Genomic DNA, 24688 nt, shown 5'->3' on the forward strand with positions numbered 1-24688 from the left:
GGCTGCCAACTAAAATCAGCCACAGATCTAAATCAGTACACCATGTTATTAGCAAACATGAAGGATGTTAAAAATTGTCTGCATTGAATTTTTGTTTATTATCCACTCCAAAACTCAAAACTGTAGTTCTGGTAAAATTCGTGGCATATGTCTTTTTTTTGCCGTATCATTGCGGTATTTCACTAGTCCTGAGCTATGACAGGTTTGGTTTTATGTGGCAGGTGTTTCCTTGTGTAGTCGAGCTGAACCTATGAACATCAGTAAAAGTTGTGTGAAGCTTTGGAAACACATTTCACTACACGAACTTCTAAACATTCATGGTGGAGTCTGTTTGTACTATATCGTGTCTCCCTACCTCTTTCGCGCAACGACGATCTGAGCGTGATTTTTAGGGAATTAACTAGTTTGAACCTGGGACCTGTTGCTGGTAAGGAGACGCCAGACCACACATGACATCTAGAATTCAGAAGAGTTCAGTGAGACTAGCGATGATATAACCAAATACTAAATGATCTCAGCGTCAGCTCCACTGCACTCCCTGTAAAAGAATCTTAATACTAACTAAATATAGTGGAAAGGGTTCAAGGCTTTCCTATTTTTAGTTAGCTGGTAAAATAACGAAGAAAAAGCAGTTAAGTTTACCATTGATAATTTTATTCTACTCACAAAACATCGTTTATAAATTGCAATATAGATAAAAGGAAATGTTTCAATACAGGATGGTAAAAACCAACTGAGTTCAACAAAAATGTGAACGAATATTCCCTGAGTGGTTTTCCAAGTTCTACAATGGATCGAAGGATGACCTATGCCATATCACATCTATAATCTAGGTTTAAATTAAGTTTCACAAAAGAGAAAACTTTCAAAATGGTCTACAGTGACCCTCAGTTATCTTTAATTACTTATTTAACTTGTCGTAAATTACAGTGGATTCTCAATAACTATATAAAAGAAAAATCATCGCTTTTCAGATCTTTTCTTCAAGTGGCAAATGTGAACACCATGAGTTTTAATTAACGATCGACACTAGTATTACGCAAAAAAGGGGGTGTAACAGATGAGACTTCTGCAGTTCTGAGTGAAGCCTTATGCGCTCAAAAATGCGGCATCGCGTGCGTTCATTACCTTGTCGGTGTTTAAACAGCATCAGGGTGGCAGTGGCCGGCGCAGCAGCCATCCAGCTCGCCGTCTCGGAACCAACCCTCTAACTTCTCCTTACTACAATTTACCGAAGTTAGTTTAAAAAAACTATCTGGCTATGTTTTCATCTGACCAATCAGGGTCTCAATGTTAACCTTAAGCTCCGCCTACAAAAATTCTGTCTATCCAATGAGAGACGTTATACTTTTCGTGGTGGGGCAATGTTTTTAAAGTTTGCAATGTAACAGAGACGCTAAAAGTCTCACGCTAAAACCTGTTGCTGGTGTGGTCCTTTTAGCGTTATCGTGAGATCTCTACTGTTCTTCTGGAGGGCTCTATCTTTTAACATGGGCTAGGGGGTGGTCCTTGATGTACCTGAGACGCGAAAAAGTCTCACGCTAAAACGTGCGGGTGGTAGTCTTAGAGGTAGGCTGCCGACGTGGGTGTCCAGTCCGTCCCTTATCGTAGGGCCTTCTAGCTTAACACGGTTCTGCTCTCGGCTTCTGTCCTCGTTTCTCCCCTCGGAACTGCGTCTGCCTCACGGTGGGAAGGTACGACATGCATTTAGCCATTCTTGTGTTAGTCTGTGGTATTCCATTTGCTCACTCGTTACTCGTATTATTTTGGTTAATTTAATGTCACGATTTATTCGGAGCTATGTGACATACTACTGGATTTGCTGATCATGTCAGGGTTTTCATGTAAGGTGTTGGATTTGCCTGACACCTTACAAACTCACGTCTCATATGCGCTTCCAACTGTCGTTTTCCTTAAGCCGTCGGCACACGGACCGTGCATCCGAAAGTTGAGCGTTGAGCGTGCCGAGTTTCTGAGGTCATCGCGTGGAATAGCACGTTCCGGAGTCTTTCCGAACCTGCAGAGCAATATCTGTCATGTCAGATATTCTGAGCGCGCGTCTGAGCGTTGACCAATGTGATGGCACAACGCCACCTACGTCACACGCACGCCGTCTCCCTTCAGTACAGAGTTGTGAGGCGCCATATTGACATTCATTTCAGGCCTATAGGCATATTTGTCGTTTCTGAGTACCGGTAAATTGAGAATCACTGGAAAACCCGTTGGCTAACTGTGTGATTCGTTCCAATAAAAAATGAGAAACATCATATTCGTGGCAAAGGAATTATTGTAACTTGCGTATTATGAGAGTAGGCTATTTGAAGGAATTGACATACTGAAGATCCACCCAAAACGCATTGTTCTTGGTACACTTTGTTATAATGAAATTGCAATTAGTAACATATCTACAAGTATGGTTTTCAGCAAGCGTTAACATAATATGATTAGATGCGTGGGCAGTGTTGTTGGTTCACCGTAATGTGTAGCGTTACTGACCTGTATTGAGTTGTTTGTTGGGGCGGTGGTTCGCGTCTTGACACATTCAATTTTTTTCCCTAACGTTTTTATTAGGTTCTGATACTTTATTACTAGTTTAATATAAGTATATACTATAATACTTGATGTTATGTAAATATAAGTTCTCCTTTTTTTGAGGGGTGACTTTGTTCGATTGGTTTAATCTACTGGACAGCTTGCTCTACTTGTATAAAGATATTTTACTCCTTTTTCTTTTACGTTTCGTAATTCACATGCTGCAAAGAATCTGCTACTGGGTAGGAACAGTGATCTAGTAACATTGACCTTGGGGTTTTACTAAAATGTGGAAATGATGATCCAATGTTTATCTAATGCGGAGAAGTATTCCATAATTGTACCGAATTGTTTGTAATGGCACTTTTATAAGTCTGCGCCGCCGGCCGGTGTGGCCGTGCGGTTCTAGGCGCTTCAGTCTGGAACCGCGTGACCGCTACGGTCGCAGGTTCGAATCCTGCCTCGGGCGTGGATGTGTGTGATGTGCTTAGGTTAGTTAGGTTTAAGTAGTTCTAAGTTCTAGGGGGCTGATGACCATATATGTTAAGTCCCATAGTGCTCAGAGCCATTTTAACCATAAGTATGCTCCCTTATTGATTGGACATGGTACTTTCCTTTTTGTGGACGATGGAGGAAATGTGCGTTTTAATAGAGCTAACGTGGGAGTTTTACGCGCGCACGTTGGATGAGCAGTGTGATTTACGAACTAGAAACATCCCTTAACAGCCGCTGGAGTGCGTTGCGATCGCGTTATACCACGTTGGGGCTCATGTACCGTGTGCACAAGTCTCATCGCTCCTGAGCGTTCAGCAGCACGTTGACCTCGGCACGCTCAACGTTAACGTTCGACAGTTCGGTCCGTGTGCCGACGGCTTTACTCTTTTGGTATGGTTTGACATCACGAACTCTGAATCTGTTCTATTTTGTTTCCATTCTCTCTCTCTCTCTCTCTCTCTCTCTCTGTGTGTGTGTGTGTGTGTGTGTGTGTGTGTGTGTGTGTGTGTGTGTGTGTTTTATTTTGTATTGTGCAGTGATTTGTTTAGATTTTTGAATAATGTTTGTTACAAAGTACTGATTTGTCACTGATAACTGTTTTCCCTGTGACATAGCTTTTTGGATGTGGTAATTTTTTTTCTATTGTTAAAAATTGGTGCACATATTACTGTATCTTAGGATTTGAAGGTCTGTTTCTAAGCCATTGCGGCGGTGATTATTTTTGATGAGGTAGTCTGCAAATGTAGAATGTGTGTTGTTACAACTCAGTGCTCTTCAATGTTCTGTGCATCTCATTATGAAATTTCGACGTGTCTGTCCGATGTATACTGAATCACAGTCTTTGCAAGTTAGCTGGTATACAGGGTGAATCATCTAAAATTGTCACCGCAAATTTTGTGAAACTAGAAAGCGCTGTTGATGTGAGGTTTTCACAGAATGGGTGTAAAAGTCAGGGACTCGCATTGTTAGCCAGCAGACAGATGGTAACAGTACTTAGGAAATTTACTTTTTGTGCAAACATACACTTTTTTAAATGGAATATTGCTTATTGACACTAATAAAATAAAAGTAGGGTAAATTAGGCTGTCGGTCGCATTTGCTGCAGGATTCTAGCGCGAATCGTTTACGAAATACCGCATTTTGAAACACTTGTTTGTAGAATTCAATCTGCGTAGTTGCTTACAGTGAGTTTGTTTGTTCCTTGAGTGCACTGCTACTTGCGAGTCAGTTAGTGTGTTACAGTCTAGCAGTATGTCGTGAGTGGACAATGGGATTTACTAATGCAGAAAAAACAGACATACTCATGTTGCATCGCGAGTGTAGGAAGAACGCAGTTCGTTCTTGAACGGTGTATGCGGCAAGATGGCCCAATAGACGTAAATCGTCTCAGCACTTATTCATCAAGCCCTCAAACAGTTACGTGGAAGTGGTAGTGTAACAACTAGACAACGTTACAGAAGGAAAAAAGTGATAACAGAAGTCAGTGTGCTGCTGTTGCAGTTATCCGCTAATTCCCTCCCGAGCAATCGTACGAGGAATTGGCATGAGTGAGGCATTCTCCATCGACATACGTGCCATCCTGTTACATCTTTGTCCATCAAGAGCTGCATGGACATGATTATGGGAATAGTATTAAATGCAGTACATCGGCATTATGACAGGATATTCCAGATGTATCATGTTTCTTGTTGAATGACGAAGCTACATTTACCAGTCATTGACAGATAAACTGCCGAACTATACGCTATTGGCCTGTTGACAATTCCAGATGGAACGTTACGATTCATGGAGTGTGAACGTGTGGTGTGGGACAGTGAACTACCAGCTTCATAGATTGAACACTGAACGTGCACAAGCACTGCAACCTCCACGGAAGCTAGAAGACGTTCCTCTGCAGAATAGGAGGAACCTGTGGTATCAAAACTTATAGCTCATAGCGCATGTCTTACGAATTGTTTTCAAATCGTTGGACTGGACGCAGAGGACGTATATCTTGGCTGGCCATTCCCCAGATTTGATGCCTGTAGATTTTTTTCCCTGTGTGGAAAGCTGAAAGACGCTGTTTACAGGGACATACCAACTACACTCAACGACATGCAGCGGCGTATTACTGCAGCCTGCTCGGACATCTCCTCTGAAATGGTAGCACATGTGTAGCAGTCATTCCATACTAGACTGGAAGCGTGTGTTGCCGCTGCCGGTGGTAATTTTGAACACCACCTGTGATTCCGTATTCCTGGATTTTCGGAAGTCTTCTGACACTGTACCACACAAGCGGCTCGTAGTAAAATTGCGTGCTTATGGAATATCGTCTCAGTTATGTGACTGGGTTTCCAATTTCCTATAAGAGAGGTCACAGTACGTAGTAACTGACGGAAAGTCATCGAGTAAAACAGAAGTGATTTCAGGCGTTCCACAAGGTAGTGTTATAGGCCCTTTGCTGTTCCTTATCTATATAAACGATTTGGGAGACATTCTGAGCGGTCGTCTTCGGTTGTCTGCAGATGACGCTGTCATTTAGCGACTAATAAAGTCATAAGAAGATCAAAACAAAGTACAAAACGATTTAGAAAAGATATCTGAATGGCGCGAAAAGTGTCAGTTGACCTTCAATAACGAAAAGTGTGACGTCATCCACATGAGTGCGAAAAGGAACTCGTTAAACTTGTGTTACATTATATATGTCTAATCTAAAAGCCGTAAATTCAGCTAAATACCTAGGTATTACAATTACGAACAACTTAAATTGGAAAGACACATAGAAATATTGTGGTGAAGGCTAACCATGGGCTGCGTTTTATAAGCAGGACACTTATAAAATGTAACAGACCTACTAAGGAGACAACGTACTCTACGCTTGTCCGTCCTCTTTTAGAATACTGCTGCGCGGTGAGGGATCCTTACCAGGTAGGACTGACGGAGTACATCGAAAAAGTTCAAAGAAAGGCAACACGTTTTGTATTATCACGAAATATGAGAGAGAATGTCACAGAAATGATACAGGATTTGGGCTGGAAATCATTAAATCCGAATTTGAAAAGTTCTTGTTGACACTGACCTACATAGGGAAGAACGATCACCACGATAAAATAAGGGAAATCAGAGATCGTATCGAAATATATAGGTCTTCGTTCTTTCCGCGCGCTATACGAGATTGGAATAATAGAGAATATTGAAGGTGGTCCAATGAACCCTGTGTCAGGCTTTTAAATGTGATTTGCAGAGTATTCATGTAGATGTAGATCTAGATGTGATGGTCAGTTAAACATGCACCCATCTCTGCTTTAGCCACCCCAAAACGTTGATTCCAGTTATTACTGCCGTCGTTGTTTTGTGTTATATAGCATGTCATGTGCTCAAACGCAACTTCCGTCTTTGGATGAGCATTTCTTTTTCAGTACAGCTGCAATGTAATATCAGTCCAACACAAAGCAGATGTATCCAAATATATAATCACATTTTGTTAAAAATCGTGCTGTGGCTGGTAGATGGCAGGTAACATCAGTGCCATTTCTTTGTTTGCAGTTTGAGTAAACGAGGCCAGTACCTGAATGATTCCTTCAGCTCAGACTTCTTGGTCATTCCCTTACAAATGAGTTATTGGTTCACCTATAACGACCTCCTTGTTGATGATGCAGTGAACTCTGATCTTACTATTCTTGTAGCATTACATTTCAAATGCTTACAGGTTCTTCTCTACTGATTTTCAAATGATTCAAATGACTCTGAGCACTATGGGACTTAACATCTGGGGTCATCAGTCCCCTACACTTAGAACTACTTAAACCTAACTAACCTAAGGGCATCACGCACCTCCATGCCCGAGGCCGGATTCGAACCTGCGACCGTAGCAGCAACGCGGTTCCGGTCTGAAGAATCCAGAACCACCCGTTCACAGCGGCCGGCTTTTGATTTTCCTGTGGTTCACGTTTTACTTACATGTAGTAGTAGTAGTATGCTTGCGACGTTATGATCCACAAACAGTTATGTAAATATTTGATATCAAGAAGCTTCTTTCGTCGAATAAATGGTTTTTTATTTATACCATATTGCTGTTGATGACAACCTCGCACTCTAGACGGAGAAACGTGATCGTTTCTTCGACAGCGTCGTCTGGAGACTCAGTATCTGAAAATTGTTTTTCTTCCTTCAGTTGTGTCGCCTTCTTCCTCGCCTTACCACATATCTTCGTGGGTTCAGCCTGTTAATCTCGCTTTGACAAAGTTAGCAACGTTCGGTAGCGACATGCCTTACCTGTCGCCACCCCTTCCCCCTGGGATGTAACTTGTCTACGCCATCTGTGTATGTCTATTGTTATCCCATGTGTAAGTGTGAGAATGTTTTCTAAATGGTTGCATATCATGTGAGGGAGGTCCGATGTGAGTACCAGCTTGGTATACATCTAGTTGGACGTGTGAGACGGCCTAAAAACCGCATCCATGGTACGAGCACCCTGGCCTTCGCCGTTAGTCTGCCAGGCGGCTTCGATCTTAGACCCGCGCATCTCCATGAATCCTATAAGTAGCATGCTAACACGTGCATCTGTACAGTTACTCCCCCAGTTTCATTTTATTTTTGAACTGTTTATTTACTCTGGTTCGCAGCCCATTTAGACGTTCATGAAGTACAATTGTTTTGCATCCACCTGATGTCTGGCCATAAACGCCTATCGTCTCTGAGCTTTAGTACTGGTTTTTATTCCTATCGTACTTTTATGTTTCATTCTCAAGATCGAAACCATGCAAGTATTAGTACTGGTTCTTGACCCTGATATTTTTATATTTCTGTAGTTTTTCAGTAACTTTGATTGTTTTAGCAGTCTGTGATTGATGCACACATCAGATCTGCCAAATAGTCGACTACAACCGTAATGCTTCCTAGACTAACAACATACTCTAGGTTTCTTCACTATCTTTACTAATTGTGATTTCTATCTACTGGAAATTAAAGAGGTTTGTCTGTTGTGAAAAGAAAATAGGAAAACGGAAAAGAGAGGAAGCGAGGAAGGTTGGTCACAATTCGTTCAGTGTCTTCAGGATATGAAATCATGCCAACATGATCTTAGGCACATAAAGTGAGCTCCTCCATCCTCTGCAGATATTCTTTTCTGATGGTTTCAAATGGCTCTGAGCACTATGGGGCTTAACATCTGAAGTCATCACCCCCCCCCCTCTAGAACTTAGGACTACTTAAACCTAACTAAGATAAGGACATCACACACATCCATGCCCGAGGCAGGATTCGAACCTGCGACGTAGCGGTCGCGCGGTTCAGACTTAAGCGCCTAGAACCGCTCGGCCACACACCGGTCGGCCCTCGCTAAATAAATTATTCTCCCGTGCCTCCTTGTATGATTCCAGAACGGCATCCTCCAACCGGCACATCTCATTCCTAATCTCCCAGATCTCCACTGTTCTTTTTAGTGTCCAGTCATGACTAGTGAGCAACACATCCGGTTGTCTCGAGAGCATAACACCCGATTCGAGAGGCGTCACTGTTACCTGCGATGCGTGACCATTGCAGACGTATAGCAACAAGAGGACCATCCTCGTACCCCAGGATATCCTGGTGTATTCGCCACTTGTAGAGTAAAATTACTCTATCACCCCTTCCCTCATTCCGAGAACACGCAATCCACAAAAACAACACCAGTAATAACGACACTAAAAATAACAACTCGGCAAAAAATAAAAACGACGGATATCCCTATGGCAATAAAAATGGCGCCTAGAAGCGCTCGGCCATACCGGCCGGGTCTGCCGGTTTCCTCAGTAACTTCATTGCGCCTAGGACATGCAAATTATACAATAGTAATGATAAGCTTCCTTTACAACCATCTTCACAGAAAGTGCCATGTAGATCTCCCGACTTTATTAGCCTCATTTGTTTGTTGAGCATGTCGTTCTTGATTTATTGTTTCATTTGCAGGTGGAAGAGTTTGGACCTAATTTAAATGGCACTGGAGATAACGAGAAAGGAATTCTACCCCTAGTGGGCGTCTAGCAAGTACTTTGTCGCCGCCTTCAGGCTGGCCGGATTTGATGTCCTGGAGGACAGTGTACGGGTGGAGAATGCTTGTGGTGGCGGTGCTGGATTCATGAGCGAGACACTACGTGTTCAGGGACTGACCCAGCACGGAGCTGTGGCCAGCCTCATAGTGAAGGCGCCGCTGTCTGATGGCGGGGGCGGAGGAGGAAGGCTCGGTTCTGCGGGTCTGTTCCGGCGAGAGCGGGCGGTGTACTCTCGGACGCTGCCTGCTGCGGAGGCGGCGCTGAAGGCGGTCGAGGGAGGGGCGTGGCGGCCGCTAGGGCCCGCCTCCTGGGGCGTGTGCGGAGGCGGCTGTATACTGCTGCAGGACGTGGCGGCCGCGGGCTTCCGCAAGGCGCCCAGCGCCGCCTCCGCCCGCGGGTTGGATTTGGCGCACTCCCTGGCTGCGCTGCGCGGGCTGGCGCGCCTCCACGCCGCCTCCACTGCAACTGCGCTCCGTGACGCCCAGGTGGAGCCGCTGCTGCGAGAGTCCGTCACCTTCGGCCCCAGCCAGGCCCCTTTGCTGCAGTCACAGGCCAGGACAGTCCTCCTGAAGATGGCCGACGTGCTGAACCGCTACCCTTGGTTCTGGAGGTACCGAAACAAGTTTCTGCAACTGGCAGACACCTTGCTGCCTAGAGCAACACACGCTGTTGCCAGCTGTAATGAGAAGCTCACTGTCATGGTGCATGGGGACTTCCAGAAGAACAACATGATGTTCCGGTGTTTGAAGGATGAGCTTGAAGTCATTTTCTACGATTTTCAGGTAAATCATGGTTCTGCCAAACAAGTCATTCATCTCTTAGAGTAAATAACTTTTTTTTATTAAGCCAGGTGCGTCATTTTTATGTAACTGAAAAATCGTTTGCTGACTAAAAGTAATTTCCATTTAAAATAATTGGAAAGCCGCGATCGCTTCAATATCGTTTACTAGATGACCGGTTTCAGCACTCTGAAGGTGCCATCATCGGATCTGAAACGTCTATTAACATTTATAAATGTTAATACATGTTTCAGATCCGATGATGGCACCTTCAGAGTGCTGAAACCGGTCATCTAGTAAAGGACATTGAAGCTATCGTGGCTTTTCAATTATTTTAAAAACAGCGTGGTCGCCCCACGACACACCATGTGTTCACTGCAAAATTTCCATTTACTTGGAACCTGTATGTATTCTGAAACGCTTGCTGCAAATCCAGTGTCCTACTTTCCAACTTGGGATGCTGTTTTTGACTTGAAAAAGAGCTATATGCCCAAAAATACTGATAAGTGGGAAACAGAAGTAAAATATGGTGCAAGCCTTGTTGCTGTGGTCTTCAGTCCAAAGACTGGTTGGATGCAGCTCACCCTGCTACTCTGTCCTGTGCAAACATCTTCATCTCTGAGTAACTATTACTACCTACATCCTTCTGAATCTGCTTATGTATTCATCTGTTGGTCTTCTCTACGAGTTTTACTCCTCAGACTTCGTTTCAGTATTAAACTGGATCCCTTGGCGAAGCAGAATGTGTCCCATCAATCGATCCCTTCTTTTAGCCAGGTTGCCCCACAAATTTCTTTTCTCTCCAATTTTATTCAGACCTGACAGGTCTACTAAATACTTGTTGTTTAACTGAAGACTTGTTTCTACTCGAAAATATCGGCCAAGTCATAGCATTTTGCTGAACAGATCTGCAGTACAAGATAACCATACATATTTCAGAGCGAGAGCCTAACTTTCAGGGCTCTACAACTTTGTTCGAGGATCTCTGTCATAGTCGCATAATTCGACCCACCCTCATTCTGGACTGTTGTCACATGTCACATATGAAAGTTATTTCCTTAATACACACGCGAACGCACACAAAAGACAAGGAATAATCCTCAGGTCATCAACATACTAAGACTTCTCCTACATTAACTAACTCAAATCTGCACCCCCTCCGTTGGAGAGATGTGACCCGAGACAGGAAAACAATTGTCGGGGATATTCGCAACCATGTGACATAGTTTCATGAATTACACTATCCGTAGAAATGAAAACAATTTCTCAATACAGTGAAGGCTTTCACGATTAGATGTCATAGTTGCTGGTGCGTTTCCAGGTTGTATGGATGTCGTCCAAAGATCTTCTCGGGTTCTTTCTCAATAGAAGAATGGTACTGAAGTCAGCAATGATCAAAGTGAGCAAAGACAGTTGATTATGATGGTATGGGACTCACATGAGGCCCTCGAAAGTGTGGAGAAATGCGATAATTAGGCCGGCCGCGGTGGTCTCGCGGTTCTAGGCGCGCAGTCCGGAACCGCGCGACTGCTACGGTCGCAGGTTCGAATCCTGCCTCCTTAGGTTAGTTAGGTTTAAGTAGTTCTAAGTTCTAGGGGACTGATGACCACAGCAGTTGAGTCCCACAGTGCTCAGAGCCATTTCAACCATTTTTTTACGATATTTAGAGATTAATTTCGAATGCAAAACAGATGGACAGAGTTACGATCTAAATTCTTGAGTGCAACAGCAGATTGGCACAAAAGTGTACGGCTTTATGGTACTGGACGTGGATCACTAGTTCTTGAGTTGATTTACTAGTCATGCGTTAACAGTTCTGTTGATCACATTAGTAACCTCAAAGTGATTTGATAACATACCAAAACGTGTGAGTCATATTGCTACCTTATAGTCTGTGATGGTACAGAAGTCAACAACTGCAGCTTACACACTTGGTGTCATGTTTACATAGCATGCCAAAATAGCAGACTATAATACCAGTTGACAACATGGTGAGGTACTGCAGTACCAGGGAAAGAAGCATTACTTACGCAATACGAGTAACACACAATCATCTAAAGGCAATAGTGCTGTGGTTTTAATATCACAATATTAAACAGTTGTGGAGCTTCCCTGGGCCATAACAGCATCGTACATGAAACAACCTTCGGATTTTACATTCTGTTTTGAATGTAGCATTTAACATGAGATAAGGATCCAAGAAGGGAGAGGAAGCTCATATTGTCATGACCCCCCACGCATCATAGCAGAGAATGCATTTTAGTAAAATCTTTTACATTTTTTACAAATGTCAGTTTCCAAGTTTCTCGTGTAACATGCACAGAATAAAGTACCAAGAAAATTGAGAGCCTCGAGTTAAGTGAGGAATTCAAGAAAAACGGAAGCCATATTTATCACAAGATACCTTTCAGTTTCTTGCCCACGTGTATAAACTTAGGTCCTGACCGTCTGCGGAAAGCGTTCCAGTCAGTGTACTGCTGCAGAAGGTATACGGGCGATCTTATCGTTACTTATGCCTTTCATCCCGTACATAGTTTCTATTCATATACGTACATGCCATCCTACTGGTCGCAACAACTCGATATCTGATTCATAATATGATTCGGTCAACAAGTAAAATTCCTCATACTCGAAAGGTACACGCTCATTAAGCAGTGCATAATTATATGTAAAAACAGTATGTAAGCGAACGACCTGGTGTGCAAGGACTATATAAAATGTCCCACCTTTGTTATTTTACGTCTGCACGATCTCTGAATATGTAATCGGTTATATGTATCAACTATTGCTTTTTAATGTTTTTGCTGTATATTTGCCAATAATAAATATTTGCGCTAGTGGGCTCTAGGTAATGTTTATTAAATTGTCAGACACTTAACAGCCAGCTGAGCGTACCACTTTATACGGCCAGAATCTCTGACCACTCACAGCAGTATTAATCATTTGCTACACCGATATTTAATTTCAGTTATTTTCTGACTCGTATGAAGCTGTACTAGACGTAAGTGGTATAGAGAGTTTTATTTCCTCTCATACCTTCCTTTCTGGGTAATGTCACAACCAGTTTTTTGTTACACTTGTATTAAAAAAAAGAAAAGAAAAGAAAAAACAAATATTTTCCTACCAATCTACATCTTAATCATAACTCTGCAAGCCAACTGACGGTGTGTGGCGGAGGGGACTTATGGTACCAGTAAATTGCTCTCCATCCCTGTTCCACTCGCGAACGGCACGTGGGAAGAATTTCTCGAATTTTCTCGTTGTCGTCACGAGACGTATGTGAGAAGAAGTAACACGTTGTCAGACTCATTCCGGAAAGTGTCTTCTCGAAATTCCCGTAGGAAACGTCTTCGTGATGCACAGAGCCTCTCTGGTAACATCTGCACTAGAGTTTGTTGAGCATCTATGCAATACTCTCGCGAGCACTGAACGTTCCCGTGACGAAACGCTTCGCTCTTCATTGGTTCGACTCAGTCTCTTTTATCAGTCCTACCAGGTAAGGGTTCCAGAGTAATGAAAATACTGAAGAATCGGTCGAACAAGCGCCTTTTAAGGCACTGCTTCAGTGGATGAATTACATTTCCTTAAGATTCTGTCTGTGAATCTGTCTGTTTCCACCTGTGCACCACTCATCAATCCTCTGTGGGTCGTTCTGCAAATCGTTACTGTGTTCTGGTGTTGCTACGTTCTTACAGACTAGACTACTGCATCATCAGCGAACAGCATTAAAGAGCTTTCGACGCATTCTTCTGGATCATTTATTTGCATTTTAAACTGTAATGGCTCAACCACATTTCCTTAGGGTACTCCCAAAATTATCTTTTCATCTGTCGATTTAGTTCCGTTAAGAGCAGACTGTTGAGTCCTGTCTTCAAGAATGTACTCACATCCAGTCGCAGATCTGGTCAGATACTCGGCAAGCTCGTATTTTTTTTCACTAAGCGACAGTGCGCGACAGCATCAGATGCCTTCCTGATGTTCAGGATCAGGCATCAATCTGAGAGCCGGTGTGTACAACGCTGCGAATGTCATAGAGGAACAGAGCGAGCGGATTTTCGCAAGATGTCTGTTTGCGGAATCCATGTTGATTTTTATAAGGGAGATACTCGTTCTCCTAAAACTTTATAACTCTTGAGCATAAAGTATGTTCTATAATTCTACAATAGATTGGTGACAACGATCATCATCATCACCATTTTCTTTGGGCCTTTGTCCCACGTCAACCCGGGGTTGGCCTTGTTACTATGGATTTGGAGGTGTTTGTCGCCCCCCCCCCCCCCCCCCCCCCCCGGAACACCACGGGACAGAAGTAGTGTACCCCAGCTGTCTGCGTCTAGTGTAAGCCATGAAACAGTGCGAACGTTTTCAGATGTCTGGGAATCGTGTAACTGAGGTGGAACGTGGGGACCAGCCCGGTATCCACCTAGCGGGATGTGGAAAGCCGCCTGAGAGCCACATCCAGGCTGGTTGGCGCTGACAGCGGTATAGGCATATAATTATGTGCATCTGTCCTACGAGCCTTCTTGAAACCAGGAGTAACCTGCAATTTTTAAGGTCACTAGGTACCCTTTGTTGCTCTAGTGACCTACAATAAATTACTGCTACAGGTGGACCAAATTCTTTCGCATAATCTTTGCAGAATCTTATACATATCTCATCTGGTCCTGATGCCTTTTCACTGCTAAGCGATTACAGTTGTTTTTATCTCAATATCTGCAATTTCTAAGTTGTTACGATGACTGAAAGGAGGGACTGCGTTACGATATTCCATTGTGAAACAATTTCGGATGAGCAAATTTAGTATTTCGGTCTTCTCTCTATCCTTTTCCGTTCCGGTGCCTTTATTGTCGCTGAGCAACTGAATGGATGATTTGGAATCGCTTACTAATTTTACGTAAGACCAAAAACCTCATAGGATTTTTAGTGAGGCCGGATGACAAAATTTTCCTTCAAAGTCAATGAACACTTCTCTCATTGAAAACATAACGCTCATTTTGACATCGTTCAACATTATTTGCCAGCTAGTCTTTGACTTCTCGTGAATGAAGTCGCAATCTGATCCAATCCACGGCAAGCTTGTATTTTTTTCCACTTGGCTGACATCGAGGAACGCGGATTCAACCTGAGCGCCGGTGCCTATAGCGCTGTGGATCTCATGGAGAAACAGAGAGAGATGATTTTTGCAAGGTCTCTATTTTCGGAATCCATGTTGATTCTTATAGAGGAGATTTTGAAACGTCCCCTTAGAACAATTGTGCATGACTGTGTTTAAACTGACACACAATATTTTTCGCGCAACGCAATCTGACTTTCAAAAAACCCTACAAAAGAATGGTCCTGACTTACGTTAACCTATACATTTCACAAATCACTTACCTCACCTAAAATCTTCGTTACTCGAACTACTGCAATACAGCGAGCGCCACTACTGCTAGCTAACTAAAAGATTCAAACTACGGAAGTCACTAACTACTGATAGGCATAGTTAGCGAATGAAAGATTTTAATAGAGAACAAACAATGTATTTACCTTAATAGTCACAATATACAGGGTGTTTCAAAAATGACCGGTATATTTGAAACGGCAATACAAACTAAACGAGCACCGATAAAAATACACCGTTTGTTGCAATATGCTTGAGACAACAGTACATTTTCAGGCAGACAAACTTTCGAAATTACAGTAGTTACAATTGTCAACAACAGATGGCGCTGCGGTCTGGGAAACTCTATAGTACGATATTTTCCACATATCCACCATGCGTAGCAATAATATGGCGTAGTCTCTGAATGAAATTACCCGAAACCTTTGACAACGTGTCTGGCGGAATGGCTTCACATGCAGATGAGATGTACTGCTTCAGCTGTTCAATTGTTTCTGGATTCTGGCGATACACCTGGTCTTCAAGTGTCCCCACAGCAAGAAGTCACAGGGGTTCATGTCTGGCGAATAGGGAGGCCAGTCCACGCCGCCTCCTGTATGTTTCGGATAGCCCAAAGCAATCACACGATCATCGAAATATTCATTCAGGAAATTAAAGACGTCGGACGTGCGATGTGGCTGGGCACCATTTTGCATAAACCACGAGGTGTTCGCAGTGTCGTCTAAGGCAGTTTGTACCGCCACAAATTTACGAAGAATGTTCAGATAGCATGATGCAGTAATCGTTTCGGATCTGAAAAATGGGCCAATGATTCCTTTGGAAGAAATAGCGGCCCAGACCAGTACTTTTTGAGGATGCAGGGACGATGGGACTGCAACATGGGGCTTTTCGGTTCCCCATATGCGCCAGTTCTGTTTATTGACGAAGCCGTCCAGGTAAAAATAAGCTTCGTCAGTAACCCAAATGCTGCCCACATGCATATCGCCGTCATCAATCCTGTGCACTATATCGTTAGCGAATGTCTCTCGTGCAGCAATGGTAGCGGCGCTGAGGGGTTGCCGCGTTTGAATTTTGTATGGATAGAGGTGTAAACTCTGGCGCATGAGACGATACGTGGACGTTGGCGTCATTTGGACCGCAGCTGCAACACGGCGAACGGAAACCTGAGGCCGCTGCTGGATCACCTGCTGCACTAGCTGCGCGTTGCCCTCTGTGGTTGCCGTACGCGGTCACCTTACCTTTCCAGCACGTTCATCGGTCACGTTCCCAGTCCGTTGAAATTTTTCAAACAGATCCTTTATTGTATCGATTTTCGGTCCTTTGGTTACATTAAACCTCCGTTGAAAACTTCGTCTTGTTGCAACAACACTGTGTTCTAGGCAATGGAATTCCAACACCAGAAAAATCCTCTGTTCTAAGGAATAAACCATGTTGTCCACAGCACACTTGCACGTTGTGAACAGCACACGCTTAGAGCAGAAAGACGACGTACAGAATGGCGCACTCACAGACTGCGTTGTCTTCTATACCTTTCACATCACTTTGCAGCGCTATCTGTTGTTGAAAATTGTAACTACTGTAATTTCGAAAGTTTGTCCGCCTGAAAATGTACTGTTATCCCAAGAATATTGCAACAAACGGTGTATTTCTATCGCTGCTCGTTTAGTTTTTATTGCCGTTTCAGATATACCGGTCATTTTTGAAACACCATGTATATAGCAGTTCGTGACATCCAGTCTTACAAATTACAAAACTCCGCCGTCTCTCTCCCCACATCCACCACTGCTGGCGGCTCACCTCCAACTGCGCAACACCACCTGCTGTTAGCATCCAGCTGCCGCTGCCCAACACTACAATGGCGAGTATTACAACAATGCCAACCAGCCACTGACTGCACACAGAACAGCCAGTGTTTTTTTCTACAGAGCATTACGTGGCGGTGGCGTTACCAATAGAAAAACCTAAACAGCCTATTTACAATTTTCGTTCTGCAAAAACATCATAAGTCCTGAACATAAAATTTACATAGCAGTTTTCTCACACGGCTATGAAACCATGGTGAGTCTTTCCCATCCCTTAAGACCTTGCTCTGAAAATGCATATTGAACAGTGCTTTTGAATAAAGTAAGACATAACAGTATCTTCTTGTCCATTAAGTTCTTTTAGTATAAATGTAATATCCGAATAGAACTTCGTGTCATTCGCTTCCTCACAGTTTAATTCTTTAAAATTTTATTTATGCTAGTGATGACCTCTATGTAGCGCCTTCCGTTAATCCTTTTAATGTCCACTTAAAAAATTATATTTGTGTTATGAATCAAGTTACTGTCTTCGTGATTTTCTCCTTACTGAAACGATTTCTCCCTTTCTTCGAGCTTTACCCACGAAAAGTCAATATATTTTTAAATGCTTTTTAAATGATTTTGACTTCTATCGTTTCCTTATGACCGAAAGGGATCGTGAATACACCAGTAGACTAAATAATGACAAGTCTACAGTTATTTCAACATTTAACGAAAATTAGCATTTTCCTAAATAATGTCAGGTAGGAATGCACTCTGCTGTAATCAAGTTCTACAATTAATTGTTTATGCAAGGCTTTACCACTTCAGGCGTCGGCGCCTAAGTAACGCTGTGTCCTATCACTTCACACAGAAGTGGGCGGATACCCGATTCAGCCTCCCATTAAGTGAAAGTCGCACTGAATGCTGTCCCATTTAATGGCTGCTTAACGTCAATAAAGAAATGAGGCATTCGTTAGTTTTAATTTCTTTGTCGAGTTAAAGGCAATTAGCGATTGCTAACAATTCAAAAATTCCTGGATTTTTCAGGGAAAACAACAAAATGAGCTAGAATGTGATTTTCACTCTGCAGCGGTGTGTGCGCTATTATGTAACTTCCTGGCAGATTAAAACTGAGTGCCGGACCGAGACTCGAACTCGGGATATTTGCCTTTCGCGGGCAAGTGCTCTACCATCTGTAGTAAACTGCCAGTCAACATCTACATCTACATCCATACTCCGCAAGCCACCTGACGGTGTGTGGCGGAGGGTACCTTGAGTACCTCTATCGGTTCTCCCTTTTATTCCAGTCCCGTATTGTTCGTGGAAAGAAGGATTGTCGGTATGCTTCTGTGTGGGCTCTAATGTCTCTGATTTTATCCTCATGGTCTCTTCGCGAGATATACGTAGGAGGGAGCAATATACTGCTTGACTCCTCGGTGAAGGTATGTTCTCCAAACGTCAACAAAAGCCCGTACCGAGCTACTGAGCGTCTCTCCTGCAGAGTCTTCCACTGGAGTTTATCTATCATCTCCGTAACGCTTTCGCAATTACTAAATGATCCTGTAACGAAGCGCTCTGCTCACCGTTGGATCTTCTGTATCTCTTCTATCAACCCTATCTGGTACGGATCCAACACTGCTGAGCAGTATTCAAGCAGTGGGAGAACAAGCGTACTGTAACCTACTTCCTCTGTTTTCGGATTGCATTTCCTTAGGATTCTTCCAATGAATCTTAGTCTGGCATCTGCTTTACCAACGATCAACTTCGTATGATCATTCCATTTTAAATCACTCCTAACGCGTACTCCCAGATAATTTATGGAATTAACTGCTTCCAGTTGCTGACCTGCTACTGTGTAGCTAAAATGATAAGGGATCTATCTTTCTATGTATTCGGAGCACATTACACTTGTCTACATTGAGATTCAATTGCCATTCCCTGCACCATGCGTCGATTCGCTGCAGATCCTCCTGCACTTCGGTACAATTTTCCATTGTTGCAACCTCTCGATACACCACAGCATCGTCTGCAAAAAGCCTCAGTGAACTTCCGATGTCATCCACCAGGTCATTTATGTATATTGTGAATAGCAATGGTCCTATGACACTCCCCTGCCGCACACCCGAAATCACTGTTACTTCGGAAGACTTCTCTCCATTGAGAATAACATGCTGCGTTCTGTTATCTAGGAACTCCTCAATCCAATCACACAATTGATCTGATAGTCCGTATGCTCTTACTTTGTTGATTAAACGACTGTGAGGAACTGTATCGAACGCCTTGCGGAAGTCAAGAAACACGGCATCTACCTGTGAACCCGTGTCTATGGCCCTCTGAGTCTCGTGGACGAATAGCGCGAGCTGGGTTTCACAGGACCGTCTTTTTCGAAACCTATGCTGATTCCTACAGAGTAATCTCCAGAAAAGTGATTATCCTCGAACATAATACGTGTTCCAAAATTCTACAACTGATCGACGTTAGAGATATAGGTCTATAGTTCTGCACATCTGTTCGACGTCCCTTCTTGAAAACGGGGATGACCTGTGCCCTTTTCCAATCCTTTGGAACGCTACGCTCTTCTAGAGACCTACGGTACACCGGTGCAAGAAGGCGGACAAGTTCCTTCGCGAATTCTGTGTAAAATCGAACTGGTATCCCATCAGGTCCAGCGGCCTTTCCTCTTTTGAGCTATTTTAAATGTCATCTGTTTCGATATCTACCATTTTGTCATCTGTACGACAATCTAGAGAAGGAAGTACAGTGCAGTCTTTCTCTGTGAAACAGCTTTGGAAAAAGACATTTAGTATTTCGGTCTTTAGTCTGTCATCGTCTGTTTCAGTACCATTTTGGTCACAGAGTATCTGGACATTTTGTTTTGATCCACTTACCGCTTTGACATAACACCAAAATTTCTTAGGATTTTCTGCCAAGTCAGTACATAGAACTTTACTTTCGAATTCACTGAACGCCTCTCGCATAGCCCTCATCACACGACATTTCGCTTCGAGTAATTTTTGTTTGTCTGCAAGGCTTTGGCTATGTTTATGTTTGCTGTGAAGTTCCCTTTGGTTCCGCAGCAGATTTCTAACTCGTTGTACCACGGTAGCTCTTTTCCATCTCTTACGATCTTGCTTGGCACATACTCATCTAATGCATAGTGTACGTTGGTTTTGAACTTTGTCCACTGATCCTCAACACTGTTTGTACTTGAGGCAAAACTTTTGTGTTGAGACGTCAGGTACTCTGTAATCTGCTTTTTGTCACTTTTGCTAAACAGAAAAATCTTCCTACCTTTTTTAAAATTTCTGTTTACGGCTGAAATCATCGATGCAGTAACCGCTTTATGATCGCTGATTCCGAGTTCTGCATTAACTGATTCAAATAGTTCGGGTCTGTTTGTCACCAGAAGGTCTAATATGTTATCGCCACGAGTCGGTTCTCTGTTTAAATGCTCAAGGTAGCATTCAGATAAAGCACTTAAAAAAATTTCACTGGATTCTTTGTCCCTGCCACTCGCTATGAACGTTTGAGTCTCCCAGTCTATATCATGCAAATTAAAATCTCCACCGAGAACTATAACATGGTGGGGAAATCTAATCAAAATATTTTCCAAATTATCCTTCAGAGCTCAGCCACAGCAGTTTCTGAGCCAGGGGGCCTATAGAGACATCCAATTGCCATGTCTGAGACTGCTTTAACCGTGACCTTCACCCAAATTATTTCACATTTCGGATCTCCGTCAATTTCCTTCGATACTATTGCACTTCTTATCGCTATAAACACGCCTCCCCCTTCACTGTCCAGCCTGTCTCTGCGGTATACATTCCAATCTGAGTAACAATCATTTAAGGTTTTACCAACCAAATGTTACCAATAAAGTAAGTTTAAACTTAACAGAAATTAAATGATCTCACCATAATTTTTGGAAACCGTACTAACTTTAGAAACTTGTTGAAAAATATGCGGACTTAAAAAAAACACAATACCAAAAAAATATAATTTAGAGCAATGAAATCTGCACAATACATTTGTCCAGGTTTAATATTTATGTAATTAACATTACCAAAAAAAAAAAAATGGTTCAAATGGCTCTGAGCACTATGGGACTTAACAACTGTGGTCATCAGTCCCCTAGAACTTAGAACTACTTAAACCTAACTAACCTAAGGACATCACACACATCCATGCCCGAGGCAGGATTCGAACCTGCGACCGTAGCAGTCGCGCGGTTCCGGACTGCGCGCCTAGAACCGCTAGACCAACGCGGCCGGCATTAACATTACAAGACCACAGGTTATCTAAGTGCGAGATAAGTCATTGCAAATGTGAAATGCTGGTATCTTAATAGCCGGTGTAACCATCAGAATGTTGAATGTAAGGAGGAAGTCGTGCATGCATTGTGTTGTAGAGGTGTTGCGCTTGGTCAGTCGATACAGGGACGATTAATGCCGGTTGTGGATGATGCTGGAGTTGTCGTCCGATGATGTCCCATATGTGCTCAACTGGAAACTTACCTAGTGATCGAGCAGGTCAAGGTAACATGTTCACACGCTGTACATTATGTTGGGCTACAACAGCGTTACTTGTGTGGGCGTTATCTTATTGGAAAACACCCCCTGGAATTCTGTTCATGAATTGCAGCCGAACAGAGTGTGTGTGTTGGGGCTTATGGGCGCTCAACATCGAGGTCATCAGCGCCCCAGCAGAACAGATCCAGTCACCAGACTGAAGTACAAATTTACAGTCAGGTTGAATGGATGAACCACGAGAGGGGTCCTGCAGCCATATGAAGTAGCACTACAGACCATAATTCAAGGTGTAAGTGCAGTACGTCTAGTACATATATAGGTTGGTTGCAAGGCCTCAACTGGCTCCCTTCTGACCAACACATGGCCATCAGTACCACCAAGACAGAACTAGCTTCCATGAGAAAACACAAAAAACCTCCACGTTGCCCTCCAATGAGCTCTCGATTGACACCGCTGAAGTCGGAGATGGTGGTGGTTTCGAGTCAGTGGAATGCACATTTACATCGAGTCTGGCTCGGAGCTGTCCATGAAGTAACCTATTTATGACAGTCCCTGTCGTCACTTGTCCATTGCCTCAGAAAGCTTGTGTGCGATATGTCCACGGTGAGGTGTGTTACTGTGTACATGCAGTTCTGCCGCACTCTCGCAAAGATGCTGTGCGATGCGACAGAGCCATACTGCAAACAGGATGGTCTTCCTTCTCGGTAGTGTCACATGGCCATCTGGACCCGCTCTTCTTGCAGCTGTACATTCTCGTGACCACCGCTGCCAGCAATCACGTACAGTTGCTACATTTCTGACGAGTTTTTTCGCATCAGCAACATCCAGTCCTATTGCATCGACCTAGTTCAAAATCAATGAGGTGTTGATACAGCGTGTATTTTATGCAAACCTGGTTTGCATCCTCTTACTGGTGCTCCTAGCGTCAGTCTTATGCGACTGGCGCGAAATATGCATAGACATCATGTTTCAGATGCAGAAACACGCTTACCAACTTTCATTTATGTCGCACCACTCCTTCTTGGGGCTGTGATTTTTTTTTCCATCACTGTAACTCGGCAACCTTCGTAGATGGAAGGCAAGCTCTAGAGATAACTTACCACAGTCAGACAAATCGACTGTGCTCCGTCTCAAAATAGCCCACAGTCAGGACCAAAACCATAATGCCTAAGAGCCATACTAAATTACCGGTAACCATCAAATTTGAACAAACGAGCAGCGCTGCTTACGCTTTTTAACGATTTACGCACATTGCGTATGACGACATCCAATGTGTGGCTCTGAGCACTATGGGACTTAACAGCTGTGGTCTTCAGTCCCCTAGGACTTAGAACTACTTAAACCTAACCAACCTAAGGACATCACACACATCCATGCCCGTGGCAGGATTCGAACCTGCGACCGTAGCAGTCGCAGCCAATGTGTGTTCCAGGGTCCGACTACGGGCTGTTTGCGCTTAGGTTTCAGCATGAGTGGAAAACATTCGGCACCTACAATTCGCAACAATTAACATCAAGAAATCAGAAAGATAATACTTACATGTTTTATCAGTTGTATCATCAGGACAAGGCGCTCATTCACGTTGTGACTTCATCTGGTGCCCACAAATCCCCCACGGTTAGGGAGTACACTGGTAGGAATGTCAGTCAACAAGAAGTTGAGTAAGCGAGGACGGAAATGGAAAGAACTGTCCACTACGGAAAGAACAACAACATGAAAACTGAATTCCCAAATGTAGACTGAAGCGAACGTAAAAAAAAAAAAATTAAAAAAAATTACAAACTCTCATATCCACACTCTGTAGAAATGTTTCCATTTGCAGTGCTACGTGAAATACTGATAATGGTAATTACTAATTAGATACTTCGATTTTACACCGTGTAAATTTTCATGTCTAGATTGTGAGAGATTGTCGCTATTATACAGGAAGTTTCAAACCTTCTGGATCTAATTGAAACAATTGATAGTGCGTCCTCAACCGATTATACTGAGATAGAGAACCAGTCGTCGGAAATGCATATTAATTGTTATGAACATACACAGCGTACACCACATAGCAGTATAGCTGACAGCAGGGAACCTCCCATAAACATTTTTTTTTACACAGTCTAGCCCTGGAGATTTGAAATAGTACAAGTGTGTTAAATCACAACGGAACTATAATTTTCCGCTGCGGCAGCACAAGTGAACGGGAGAATGGGTCGCCAACTTGATGTGACGGGCAGGAGGTACTGTATGTTTGTGTGTGTGTACACAGTATACCCAAGAATACTGAACACACGTTCATAGAGCAGCCACAAAGCAACTGTTCGAACGTTGCGGCTAGCAGCATTTGAAAACATGATGTCATAGTCACGAAGACTACCGACTTGTGCCAATATGTATGAAGCAGAACGATGGAGCAAAGTGACACTGGTACGGCGGCAGGCAGTGGCAGCTGTTGTTTATATTGGAACCTTGTGGTGTTATGGTTTTGATTATAAGATATTATGCTTTAAAAACCTGAATTTCAGAACAGTATTTCCTAAAAAATGATTTCTCATCGTAATTCTGTAATTATTCAAAGCAATGGCCGCCAGTCTCAGTGTGTGTACCGCAACGGCGCACACAGATCTGCCTCACTCTCGTAAAGATTCCGGGTGTCTTCCGTACACTGAAATAGGCAGCGGGTGATATACATCGTACACCCCAGACCAGCAAAAATGCTTACAGTACACAACTTAGGTCACAGCACGTGTGTCATGTGACGACTGCTTACATGGCACCGGCGTGTTAATCTGTGCTGCACCCACCGCGCTACCCCTGTCGTCACTTTTCCATCGCATCAGAAAGCCTGCGTGTGATGTGTCCGTGGTGAGGTGTGTTACTACTCTTCTGTCCAGTGTATAAAACGTTATTCGACACGAGAATTTGGAGACGTGCATTTAATGAAGTGTTCTGCAGGTTATAGCTGCCGTAATGCAGCAGGAACATACAGGGAACCCATTCCCAATAGGCGTAATCCTAACTGGAAGAAGTTTATCTCCGTGGATATCAACTTACGAAAGCTGGGGTCGTTCACAACACAGAGAACCGACGAAGGTTCCAACCAAAGGGTTGTTCAAACACCACACTTTGAAGAGGTGATGTCAGATTGTGTGGTCAAACAGGCAAGAATGAGTACCCGACAACTTGC

The 24688-nt window shown here is 43.3% G+C and overlaps 1 protein-coding gene across 3 annotated transcripts in view; it reads left to right on the plus strand.

The window, feature by feature from the left end:
• LOC126336177 (uncharacterized) overlaps positions 1-24688 on the plus strand; it is a 31959-nt gene that overhangs the window by 5097 nt on the left and 2174 nt on the right. For 2 of the 3 annotated variants that reach the window (XM_049999679.1, XM_049999680.1), the window contains exon 2: positions 8956-9820. In XM_049999679.1, coding sequence (XP_049855636.1) covers positions 9125-9820 — 696 coding nt within the window. In that variant the 5' untranslated portion in view covers positions 8956-9124. Of the gene's footprint in view, positions 1-3331; positions 3418-8955; positions 9821-24688 lie in introns of those variants that run through there. The other variant, XM_049999681.1, reaches the window with a different exon arrangement.

Source organism: Schistocerca gregaria, chromosome 2 (assembly GCF_023897955.1).
Source record: "Schistocerca gregaria isolate iqSchGreg1 chromosome 2, iqSchGreg1.2, whole genome shotgun sequence".
NCBI lineage: Eukaryota > Metazoa > Arthropoda > Insecta > Orthoptera > Acrididae > Schistocerca > Schistocerca gregaria.